The sequence below is a fragment of the Stegostoma tigrinum genome, chromosome 3 (assembly GCF_030684315.1).
Source record: "Stegostoma tigrinum isolate sSteTig4 chromosome 3, sSteTig4.hap1, whole genome shotgun sequence".
In the NCBI taxonomy this organism is placed as follows: Eukaryota; Metazoa; Chordata; class Chondrichthyes; order Orectolobiformes; family Stegostomatidae; genus Stegostoma; species Stegostoma tigrinum.
Genome location: NC_081356.1, coordinates 115,011,336 through 115,024,634, shown reverse-complemented (window position 1 = coordinate 115,024,634; position 13,299 = coordinate 115,011,336). Strand labels below are relative to the sequence as shown.

Genomic DNA, 13,299 nt, shown 5'->3' with positions numbered 1-13,299 from the left:
TTCACTTCAATAAAATCAAAAATTATGATTTTGTCTGATGTGAAAACGTCTCTCAGAAAAAGAATTACCTTTGTAGCCACCACAAATGTAAATCATAATCTTTTTCTTCTGAGGAGGATAGACTATATTGATATTTCCTTTCATTATTTCAATTAGAGGGCTGCTGGATGTTAAAAGGTGTTTTTCATCTGCCTTTAGTAATGGCAGGCTTTTTGATGCTGTCATACTTGGCAAATTGAAGGCTTTCTCAGATTCTAGACCTATGCACTCTGCTGTCTGCGATGCTGGGTTTTGATCTGGGCACTCAGGTGCACACTGTTTATCTTCAGAATTCGATGCCTCTCCATCCGTGAAATGATGGAGCTCAGTTCCTGAAATTTCAGTTTGCCATGATCCTAGCCCCTGCTCTTCTTCCAGCTCCTTGCAAGAAGCTGACACCAAATTCACTGCTTGACTGCTTGCATCAGCTGGAAGTGAAAAATTTTCATGGTCATCATAGTCATTTCCAGGCTGGCTCATTTGCTGTGCTACCTTCGTTTCTCCAAAGTATCTCAATTCATTCTGCAGACTACAGGACAATAAATCTTCACAGTAATCAGTTGGACTGTTCAGGAGTTGAGGTGATGTGCAGCTGCCAGACTTATATAATGAAATGTTATATGACTGTTAAGAAAGTACAAATCAAACAAATCAAATTAATTGAGAAGTACTGGTTCACCAAAGCTCATTTATAAGCAACAAAATTATAAGCACTAATTTATCTACTTTAAATTTTTAGAGTACAATACTCAGAGTCATAGAGTCATGCAACATCCTTTGGTCCAACTCATCCATGCTGACCAAGTTTCCCACTGAGCAGCATTTGGCCCATAATCCTCTAAACCTTTTCTATTCAGGTACCTATCCAAATGTCTTTTAGAGGTTGTAAATGTACTTCCTCTGGCATGTTCATTCCACATATGAACCAACTCTGTGCAAAAAAAATTCAGGTCCCTTTTAAATCATTCTCCTCTCACCTTAAAAATATACCCTCTAGAACATAGAACATAGAATATTACAGCACAGTACAGGCCCTTCAGCCCTCGATGTTGTGCCGACCTGTCATGCTGATCTCAAGCCCATCTAACCTACACTATTCCATGTACGTCCATATGCTTGTCCAATGACGACTTAAATGTACCTAAAGTTGGCGAATCTACTACCGTTGCAGGCAAAGCATTCCATTCCCTTTCTACTCTCTGAGTAAAGAAACCACCTCTGACATCTGTCCTATATCTTTCACCCCTCAATTTAAAGCTATGCCCCCTCATGCTCGCCGTCACCATCCTAGGAAAAAGGCTCTCCCTATCCACCCTATCTAACCCTCTGATTATTTTATATGTTTCAATTAAGTCACCTCTCAACCTTCTTCTCACTAATGAAAACAGCCTCAAGTCCTTCAGCCTTTCCTCATAAGACCTTCCCTCCATATCAGGCAACATCCAAGTAAATCTCCTCTGCACCCTTTCCAAAGCTTCCACATCCTCCTTATAATGCAGTGACCAGAACTGTACGCAATACTCCAAGTGCAGCTGCACCAGAGTTTTGTACAGCTTCACCATAACCTCTTGGTTCCGGAACTCAATCCCTCTATTAATAAAAGCTAAAAACACTGTACGCCTTCTTAACAGCCCTGTCAACCTGGGTGGCAACTTTCAAGGACCTGTGTACATGGACACCGAGATCTCTCTGCTCATCTACACTACCAAGAATGTTACCATTAGCCCAGTACTTTGCCTTCCGGTTACTCCTACCAAAGTGCATCATCTCACACTTGTCTGCATTAAACTCCATTTGCCACCTCTCAGCCCAGCTCTGCAGCTTATCTAGTTTTGAACTCTCCCAACCCGGAGAAAGGACCTTTGCTGTTCATCTTGTCTACGCCCTTCATGATTTCTCCATATGTCTCTAAGGTCACCCCAAACCTCCTACACTCCAGAGAAAAAGTCTCAGCCTCTCCTTAGGTTTCAAACTCACCATACCCAGCAACATCCTGGTAAATCTTTTCTGAATCCTCTAAAATTTAACAATATCCTTCTTACAGCAGGGCAACAAGAACTTTACATCGTACTCTAAAAGTAGCCTCATCAACGTCCCGTACAAACTCAACATGCTGGCCCAACTCCTACACTCAAATGGTCTACCTGTGACGCAACTTTCAGAGAACTGTGTAGCTGAAACTCTAGACCTCTCTGTTCAACAACATTAACTGTATAGGTCCCGCCTTTATTTGTTTTATTAAAATGCAATACCTTGCAGGGATCCAGATTAAATTCCATGTCACTCCTCAACCCATTGGCCCAATTGATCAAGATGCCTTTGTAATCTTTGATAACTTCCTTCACTGTTGACTATACCAACAATCTGTTGTCATCTGCAACCTCACTAACCATGCCTCCTAAATTCTCATCCAAATCGTTTATATAAATGACAAACAAAACTGGACCCAGCAGCAATCCCTGTGGAACATCGCTGGCCACAGGTCTCCAGTCCAAAAAACAATCCTCCATCACCCTCTGTTTCCTACTAACAGTCAATTTTGTATCCAATTGGCAAGGTCTCCCTGAATCCCGTGTGATCTGCTGTGGGGAACCTTGTCAAAGGGTTTATTAGAGTCCATTTAGAAAACATCTACTGGTCTGCCCTCAATCATTTTGGTTATATCCTCAAAAAACTCAATCAAGTTTGTGAAACATGATTTTCCTCACACAAAACCATCCGGACTATCCCTACTCAGGCCTTGCCCCTCCAAATGCATGTAAATCCTATCTCTCAGAATCCCCTCCAACTTAACCCACTGCAAGCCAACTGATATCAATATTAGATTTAGTGAAACCAAAGCTTTAATGCACAAATATCCAGACTGTGACCTTTACTGATGTGCAATGAATAAAAGAAATTACATTTTACTATGGGCACTGTTACTGAGTATGTGCAAATGAAGCTATATTTTAATAAATGTCAGATCGGACTAAATGGGAGCCTGTGTTTATACAGCCCCAAGATGTCCTCTCTCATTATCCTCATGTACAAGTTCTACACAATAAAGCCTATTGTTGTTCACTCACAAGAGAGTAGATCTCAGCTTACTATAACTTGACTCAAATATTATTCATTGCTACTTGGTTGCAAAAACTGACGGTCCTGATATTATCTTATTAGTGGTTGTACATCAGTCATATTTGGCACTAGCTTACTGTAAGTTTGATGGTCATGTTTGCTTTCTACATCACTACAAATACATAAACCATCGACTAGTCAGTGTTGGCTAGCTTCAACGGATACTAAACTAAACTAAAATTAATAAATCATTAGGATTATGTTTTCTGGATATATTTCTTGCAGTACGGGTTTCCCATATTAACCTGTCCTAGATGTAAAAAGGTCTTGTCCCTCTCTGAAGAGCCTCCATTGTCCTCGTTTACAGATTCATAACACTGAGTGATCCGCTTCACATGTCGTTGATGCAAATGATTCTGAAATGTAATTAGAAGATTGACACATTGAATGAATATAAGTACATAGAAACATCGAAGATAGAAGCAGGATTAGACCATTCAGCACTTTGAGCCTGCTCTTCCATTCAAAATGGTCTTGACTTATCATCAAACTCAGAATCCTGTTCCCGCTTTATCCCCCAACCCTTTGATTCCGTTAGCTCTAAGAAAATGTTCAATGTTTTGGCCTCAACCACATTCTGTGGCAGGAAATTCCACAGGCCTGATTCTAGACTCATCAGTCATTGGGATCATTCTTCCTCTGTTTAACCTGTCTAGTCCTCTTGGAATTTTATTAGTTTCTATGAGATCACCCCCTCTATATTTTTATCTCCAGTGAATATAGTCCTACCTGATCCAATCTCTCTTCATGTGTCAATCATGCCAGCTCAGGAATCAGTATGGCAAATCTTTGTTGCACTCCCTCCATTGCCAAAATATCTTTCTCTGATAAGGAGGCCAAAACTACACACAATACTCCAAGTGTGGTCTCATCAAGGCCCTGCACAATGGTAATCCCTCACCCCTCACAATTTCAGCTGGTTTTGTGTCAACAGCAAATGTAGAAATATCACACTGGATTTCTTAATGATGGATACAGTGCTGATGCCCAAGCACTGATCCCCTCATTACTGCACTTGTCGATGCCTTCCACTCCGAGAATGTACTCTTAAATCACATACAAAACCAGAAGTTGTTGGAAAAGCTCCGTAGGTCTGGCAGCATCTGTGAAGAAAACAAGTCAGGGTTAACTATTCAGGTCTGGTGACCTTTTCTCAGACCAGTTCTGAGCTTGGGTCACTGGACTCGAAACGTTAACTCTGATTTTTTTTTTCTTCGCAGATGCTGCCAGACCTGCTGAGCTTTTCCAGAAAATTCTGTTTTTGTTCTTTCGGTTTTTGTTAACTAATCCTACTCTGTTTCCTGTCTGCTAAGCAAATCTCAATCCATATTACCACCAATCCCATGTACTATGGTTTATCATAATGTTTTATGTGGAAATTTACCCAAAGCCTTCTTAAAAGTTAGTCTAACTGTGACAATGTACACTGTCAATTGTTGTAAAAGCCCAACGACTCACTACTGTCCATTGTGGAAAAATGCCACCCTTATCTGGTCTGGCTTCCATGTCACTCCAAACTCAGGGCAATATGGTAGATTTGTAACTGCTTTTGAAATGGCCAAGCAAGCCACTCAGTCAAATCGTTACAAAGCCTAAAGAAAGGATTGAGACTGGATGCAGGACTTTGCATCAATCTAAGCATTGGAAATAACAACAGCAAAGGCAGCCCTGTCGACCCTGCAGAAGGCCCACTTACCAACATCTCCTGCAATGTCCTAGACACTGCCATCACCAAGCCTGGGTATGTCCTGACCCACTGGCAGGGCAGACATGGCAGAGGGAGTAGCCAGTGGTATATATTCGGGAAGCAGTTGATGTAGGGCCACAGCAGGTAACAGCAGAGTGTAAGTGGCTGAGAGGGCACTTCAACAGCTTCTCACTAACATAAAGAAGAAAATGGATACAGCAGTCCATACCTTTAAATGGGTCTTGATCTTGCAGTTTGTATCACTGCTGACCTTTCTATAAGGCACTCTCCAATGACATTCTGCTGCCTAAAAATAAAGAAACAATCTAGAGAAATTCTGGTGCGTTGATCTACAAATATTGCTATGTGAATACTGTGCTCTAACTTACTCTGTTATCCTTAAGGTCACTGATCGTATATGAAATTCTGTGTGAGTCCAGGATCCGAGGAGTGAAGAACAAATCCTGCAAGCTACTGGAGAGACTTTGACTCTTTGAGCTGCTCACCTATTGGGAACAAAATGATTGCACATTAGTCTGATGGCAACTGGAGTTTAGAAAGGCTCAGCACGTTATTCAATGACCCATGTTCCCTTTGCACAAAGGGAGTACAGATTAGCTACAGATTTACAAAACTGCAGCACTTAGATCTCAAGCCCATGCTCACTGCAAGTGTCTCTCCCCCTGCAAGGTAGAATGAGGTGATGGAATTTGTGCCTAAGGTCTTGAGACAAAAAAGAAAATTCTCTGGATGTGAGTTTGCTCGCTGAGCTGGAAGGTTAGTTTTCAGACATTTCGTCACCATTCTAGGTAACATCAGTGAGCCTCCGACAAAGCGCTGGTGTTATGTCCCGCTTTCTATTTATCTGTTTAGGTTTCCTTGGGTTGGTGATGTCATTTCCTGCTCTTTTTCTCAGAGGATGGTAGATTGGCTCCAAATCAATGTGTTTGTTGATGGAGTTCCGGTTGGAATGCCATGCTTCTAGGAATTCTCTTAAGAAAATTCTCTTTCTGCAAAATTAAGGTGTCAGAGAATATCTTGTATCTCTACCTATTTACTTTCATACTTAAAGAGCCTCAAGACTCCACAAGGCCCCGATTCTGGATACTACCCTATTGGAGTTCATGGAGTCAACAGACAATCATCTAATTTAAATATGGACTATCAGCACTCAGCCTAATACGAGAATAGTGCGCAATATGGCTTTGTTTCTCAGACTGCAGTGTTGGCCATTGGTGACCCCTCCGTTCTTTGTTCATCTCTCACTAGTCCTCTTCGAAAGAGATCCTGTCAGTGAGTAATTGTTTCTTTAAGTCTATGTAAAGGCTGTACTGTTACTAACACCTATGGTTCTCCCAGCACAGGCCAGTAACCAATGTAACTGAGTCCTAGACTATTTTGTCACAAAACTTCAGTCCCAAAATCTCAAATTGCTGGGATGCCATTTTTCCTGATCAATCTGGACTGATCATAGAATCCCCACAGTGTGGAAGCAGGCCATTTGGCCCATAAAGTCTACACTGACTCTCCAAAGAGCATTCCACCCAGACCCTGCCCTATGACTCTGCATTTACCTTGGCTAGTCCACCTAGCCTGCACATCCCTGGACACTGTGTGCTATTTAGCATGGCCAATCCACCTAACCTGCACATCTCTGGATTGTGGAAGAAACCAGAGAAAACCCATGCGGGCGTGGGGAGAATGCGAAAACTCCATTCAGACAGCTACCTGAGAAGTGGAACTGAACCCAGGTGCCTGGCGCTGTAAGACAGCAGTGCTAACCACTGTGCCACATGAAGATGGTTCCTCTTTCACTGTCTTGAAATGAGTTATCGTAAAGTCTAACTGCTTAATCTTTGACTCTGCACATCTTCAGTGGGATTGTAAAAAGATAATATTCACTATTTTCCAAATTTAGGCTACTTACGTTGTGATATTACCTAGATCTGGATCTAACATTGCAATCTTCTTTGTTGAACACACAATATAACGACTAGAGAGAAGCTTAGGCCTCTTAAAGATTGTTTTGAACCCGAGGAGATGGGAGAGACACTGAATGAATATTTCACATCCGTTTTTACTGTAGAGAAAGAAATGGAGTGTAGAGAATGCAGGGAAATAAACTTTGATGTTTCAAACACAATTCACATTACAGAAGAGGAAGTTCGGGAGATCTTAGATAACATAAAGGTGGATAAATCTCTGGGGACCTGATCTAATGTATCCCAGAATGTTGTGGGAAGTAAGGGAGGAAATTTTGAGACCCCTTACAGAAATATTTGCATCATCTATAACTATGGGTGATGTGCCTGATAACTGGAGGGTAGCTAATGTTGTACCTTTGTCTAAGAAAGGTGGTAAGGAGAAACTCAGAACTATAGACCTGAGAGTCTGACTTAGGTTGTGGGTGAATTGTTGGAGGTGATTATAAGAGGCAGGACTTATGGACATTTAGACAGGCAGAAATTGATTAGGGATAGTCAGCATGGTTTTGTGTGAGGGAAGTCATGATTCACAAACTCCATTGAGTTTTTTGAGGAAATTACCAAAAAGGTTGTGTATGTCAGACCATTAACTTGGATTTTAACGAAGCCTTTGACAAGGTTCCGCATGGCAGATTAATTAGTAAAATTAACTCACATGGGATTCAGAGTGAACTTGCCAATTGGATACATAATTGGCTTAATGGCAGGAGACAGAGTTATGGTGGAGGCCTGTGGCCAACGGTGTTCCACAGGGATCAGTGCTGGGTCCTCTTTTGTTTGCCATTTGTATAAATGATTTGGCTGAGAATATAGAGGGCATGGTTAGTAAGTTTGCCGATGACACCCTAGTAGATAGTGAAGAAGGTTTTCTAAGATTACAATGGGATTTTGTTCAAGTGTGTCAATGGGCTGAAAAGTGGCAGATGGAGTTCAATCTGGATAAATGTGAGGTATGGCATTTTGGTTCTACAAACAAGGATGGGGCTGATACAATTAATGGTAGGGCCTTGGGTAGTGTTGTAGAACAGAGAGACCTGGGGTGCAGGTACCTAATTCTTTAAATTCTTTATCACATGATAAGATGGTTAAAAAGGCATTTGGTACGCTCGCTTGCATTGCTTATTCCTTTGAGTATAGGAGTTGCGGCATTTTTTTTGAGATTGTACAGGCCATTGGTGAGGCCTCTTCTGGAATACAGTATGCAGTTCCAGTTGCCCAATTATAGGAAAGATATTATCAAGCTGGAGAGGATTAAGAATAAATTTACCAGGATGTTGCCGGATATGGAAGGTTTGAGTTATATTGGAAGGATGGATAGGCTGGAACTTCTTACACTGGAACATGGGAGGTTGAGAGCTGACCTGATAGAAGTTAACAAAATAATGAGGGGTTACTGAGTGAGTTGGTAGCAGTTGTCTTTTCCCTAAGATGGGGAATTTCAAGACTAGGGGACACATTTTAACGTGACAGGAGAGAGATTTAAAAAAGGCATAACAGACAATTTTTTTTAACCTAGGGGGTGGTTCATATTTGGAGCAAACTTCCTGATGAAGTCGTGGATGTGGGTACAATTACAACATTTAAAAGACTTTTGGATGGGGATACGGGCCAGGAGCAGGCAGGTAGGACTAGTTTAGTTGGGGATTATATCTGGCATGGACTGGTTGATCTGAAAGGTCTGTTTCCATGCAATATGACTCTATGGCTCTACAAGAAACAGTCCAGGATGCATTCTAGAATCTTTCACCATTTTAACTACCAATATTCAGCACAGGATTGTTTAAAAAAAAAAGCACACTCATTATTAGAAATTTGTTACTCCTAAGTACTTTTCTAAATTGCCTACAAATCTAATTTTAGGTTTATAGTTTACATTGCATTTCTCATGCAGTATCTGATATCTTTGTTAGTGGAAAACTCTGTTCTGTGTCCAAACAGCTGGCATGAATGATGTTTGATAAAACATTTTCTTTTCAATGCTACAATCTGAGTTATTCATTGTATGTAAGACTAGTACCAGCCACTTTTCCTTTAAACACCCTAAAAAATTACAGCCAAGCATATTTGTTTCCACTCTACCTCTACATGACTCAAATCTGTGTTAAGACTTTAGCAGTTTATATCCAGATGCAGACAACTGGTGGCTTAGCTACATATTTGGAAAGTAGCATTTGGAACTTTGGCAAACAGTAGGCCAGAGAAGTATTCCATTGGTCCTACTGGACTTGCATGGTATGATGTTGACTAATAACAATAGATGAGTTCAATGAATCTTCAGCCAGGCTGAGCTACAAAATGTCAACTCTAGTTTAGGCACAGAAAAATTTAATGGGGAGCTTGCTAACTGAGTTCCACAGAGTCAACTTCCATCTGAGAATCATGATATCCTGAGCTCTAACCCAGCAATAACTACATGATGTCATGGGAGAGATTACAAAGAAAAAAAAAATTAAGAAACACAAACAGGGAAAATAAATTCTGGGAAAAGTTTCACTCAAATTTTAATCAAAATGAGTTCCTGGAGATGTGTGATTATAAGGTGCATCACCCAACAGCCCACCCAACTTTTATATGGAATGATATCTACATTAGCTATGAACCCACCAACTCCTTTCTGAAAACTTGAAAAGGGTTCACAACCCCTGCAAGAGTTGGCAATTTATTCCAAAGCTGTACTACTTTCTGTAAACAAAACAGTTATCTGCCGTTCAAATCTCAAGCTGCTTAAAAGCAATTTCTGCTTATTAACTCTAGTCTATTTAATTTTTAAAATTCTGTGTGATACAGTCTCTCCTCTTTATTGTTACAATATATAGCTTCAATTACATGTTTGTGAAGGAATTCTTAGTACAAATGGGATTATTTAGCAAATGTGGTCCAACAACAGAATCACAACCAATATTAAAGCAAAGAGCACTCTTCTTTACAGACTTGACAGCATGTACATGCATTGAGATGTTTCGACTTAACAAAACAGGCGATAGCCATTCTCTGGTTCATTGCTCAAAGCCTTGATCAATCAGTCCATCTACCTTGTTCAAGTACAAACAAATATTGGCAGTTAACTGTCAGTCATCACCTAATTGGTACATTCTCCTTGGTAATGTCTCTACCAAAAGAACCCAGATGCAAGTCAATTAACATGCACACAGTATAAAAATGTTGTTTCATTTTACATTATGCATTCATTGCATGAATACCAGTGATGAACTTGGCTAAAACATGTATTTTTTCAGCTATACTTAAGAGTCTACACATCCAAATCACTGGAGACCATTAGTTCTGAATTCAGACTGGTTGCTTTGTATTCAGCCTACTCACAATTATACCAGCCCTTCCCAAACTATTTTGCAATATGACTCAACTTTAACATTTGGAAATGTGACTCCAGATGCCAACAAAAACAAAATTAAAAGGGGACAGTGTGTGTAGCAAATAGATGGGAATATCAAGTTGAGGTTACAATAAAATCAGAAGATTTAGAGATTGTAGGAACTGCAGATGCAGGAGAATCTTAGAGAACCAGCTGTAGACCTGGACGAACACAGCAGGCCAAGCTGCATCAGAGGAGCAGGAAGGCTAACGTTTCGGGCCTAGACCCTTCTCAAATGGGGGCGGGGAAGGGGATTCTGAAATAAATAGGGAGAGCGGGGGAGGCAGATAGAAGATGGATAAAGGAGAAAATAGGTGGAGAGGAGACAGGCAGGTCAAAGAGACAGGGGCAGAGCCAGTAAAGGTGAGTGTAGGTGGGGGGTTAGGAAGGAGATAGGTCAGTCCAGGTAGGACGGACAGGTCAAGGAGGCGGGATGAGGTTATTAGGTAGGAGATGGGGGAGGGGCGTGCGGTGGGAGGAGGGGATAGGTGGGAGGAAGGGCCGGTTAGGGAGGCGGGTCTGAGCTGTGCTGGTTTTGGGATGTGGTAGGGGGAGGGGAGATTTTGAAGCTTGTGAAGTCTACATTGATACCATTGGGCTGCAGCGTTCCCAAGCAAAATATAAAGTGCTGTTCCTGCAACCTTCGGGTGGCATCATTGTGGCACTGCAGGAGACCCAGGATAGACATGTCATCTAAGGAATGGGAGGGGGAGTTAAAATCGTTCGTGACTGGGAGGTGCAGTTGGTTGTTGCGAACCAAGCGTAGGTGTTCCACAAGGCGGTCCCCACACCTCCGCTTGGTTTCCCCGATGTAGAGGAGGCTACATCTGGAACAGCGGATAAAGTATACCACATTAGCAGATGTGCAGGTAAACATCTGCTTGATGTGGAAGGTCTTCTTGGGGCCTGGGATGGGGGTGAGGAAGGAGGTGTGGGGGCAGGTGTAGCACTTCCTGTGGTTGCAGGGAAAAGTGCCGGGTGTGGTGGGGCTGGAGAGGTGTGTAGAGCGGACAAGGGAGTCACAGAGAGCATGGTCTCTCCAGAAAGCAGACGAGGGTGGGGAGGGAAAAATGTCTTTGGTGGTGCACTCAGATTGCAGATAGCGGAAGTGTCGGAGGATGAGACGTTGGATCCAGAGGTTGGTGGAGTGGTACATGAGGACGAGGGGGATTCTGTTTTGGTTGTTATTGTGGGGAGGCAGTGTGAGAGATGAGTTGCAGGAAATGTGGGAGTCAGGGTCAACAGCGTTCTTGACCACTGAGGGGGTGATGTTGCAGTCCTTGAAAAACAAGGACATCTGGGATGTGTGGGAGTGAAATGCCTCATCCTGGGAGCAGACGTGGTTGAGGCGAAGGTATTGGGAATAGGGGATGGCATTTTTGCAGGAAGGTGGGTGGGGGGAGGTGTATTCTAGGTAGCTGTGGGAGTCGGTAGGCTTGAATGGGATATTGGTTTCTAGAGGGTTGCCAGAGATGGAAACAGAGGGGTCCAAGAAGGAGACATCGGTATCAGAGATGGTCCAGGTGAACTTAAGGTTGGGGTGGAAGGTGTTGGTGAAGTGGATGAATTGTCTGAGCTCTTCGTGGGAGCACGAGGCGACGCCAATACAGTCCTCCATGTAAAAGTCACAGAGGTGGGATTTAGGGCCAGTGTAGCTACAGAGGAGGGATTGTTCCATGTAACCTACAAACAGGCAGGCATAGCTTGGGCCCATGCAGGTACCCATGGCCACCCCCTTTGTAGGAAGCGGGAGGAATTGAAAGAGGGGTTGTTAAGGCTGAGGATGAGTTCAGCTCAGCGGATGAGCGTGTCAATCAAGAGGGACTGGAATGGCCTGTAGCTTTTCCTACTTCATTTGTTCATACAGCAATTAGTCAGCACAGTACTAATCAGTATACAAGTTCATATATTAGGAATCTACATATAATGTATCATGCAGATGTGAAAATCTCTGCTTTTGAAAGCAGTTTGTAAAAATGTTAATATTTTAAGTACTCACCAGTTCATTATTGCACTCAGACGTATGGACTTGATCAGGAGGTAACAGAAGCACAGGTCTTGAAATGGCTGATGTTGGAGTTCAGGTTATACTGCAGTGACAAGGGATGAGGATTGAGCACAGCTCAGCACTAGCCCAAAAGCCAGCGCATGCATGGTCGAGACCAGACTTTGAGGCTCAGTGGAATAACTGGTTCCTGGAGTGAGAGATCAAGGTGTAGGGAAGGCCGGATACCACTCAAGCCTCGATGTCAGTGTGGGGCACAAAGTTGGAGAGGAACAGAGCTCAAGACTTCATTCATTATTTTGGCAACAACAGTTGGGCATGGAATTATAGTGTGGTGAGTGCTCTCCTATAAAATGTCTTCTGTCCATTACCTCATTACATTTAGATCCAAATGAGACCTTTCTCTATCTGAAGGTTCTAATATTAGTGCAAATATTTATGCAAACTTAATGTTGTCAGTTTCAAGGTTTAATTTTGAATTCTCACCCCTTTGCCTATCTTACTAGTTGTGGTCCAATATTACAAACTGAAGAAGTTATTGGCAATAAGTGCCCCAATACCATTAAAAAAATGAGTGGATAGCACTGAATGACTGTTGACTTGGTCTCCTCAGCATTGTAACTAATCCTCTATATTCTGTTTCCTGCTTTGGTTAGCTCTTTGTTAAATCTTACTGGAGTCTGATTTATTTTGGAAAGAACACCATTAAAAGCATCCATTTGTTGAAACAACATGCTGTTAGGGAATTATTTCTACCTTATTTTGGAGTTCTTCCAGTTGGTTATTCCTGTGCCAAAAATTTAAACCTAAAACTTTTGGGTAGAAGTATTTTGCTTTTTTAATAAAATTCAACAAATGGTCATTAGAAATTCTTCAGAAGCAGTTAAATCTGCTTTAAAATATGCTTAAACAAGAACAAAACAATTTATCATTTATAACCTACTTGTTTTTTCCGAATCACAGGAGGAAAAGAATTACCCAGGAGACCGTTGCCAATTGGAGGAAACACAACGGAATCTTTCACTTGGGTACATTCCTGCAAGACAATATTGTTATTTTAGTACATCTCAATTATTATAACTGTTTGAGT

At 41.8% G+C, this 13,299-nt stretch overlaps 1 protein-coding gene across 5 annotated transcripts in view; it reads right to left on the bottom strand.

The window, feature by feature from the left end:
* LOC125451016 (NACHT domain- and WD repeat-containing protein 1-like) overlaps window positions 1-13,299 on the bottom strand; it is a 119,943-nt gene that overhangs the window by 103,544 nt on the left and 3,100 nt on the right. For all 5 annotated transcript variants that reach the window (XM_048527646.2, XM_048527645.2, XM_048527647.2 and 2 more), the window contains exons 3-7: window positions 13,153-13,245; window positions 5,236-5,352; window positions 5,076-5,153; window positions 3,405-3,515; window positions 69-663 (exon numbers count right to left, since the gene is read on the bottom strand). In XM_048527646.2, the coding sequence (XP_048383603.1) occupies window positions 69-663; window positions 3,405-3,515; window positions 5,076-5,153; window positions 5,236-5,352; window positions 13,153-13,245 (994 nt within the window). The remainder of the gene's footprint in view (window positions 1-68; window positions 664-3,404; window positions 3,516-5,075; window positions 5,154-5,235; window positions 5,353-13,152; window positions 13,246-13,299) is intronic.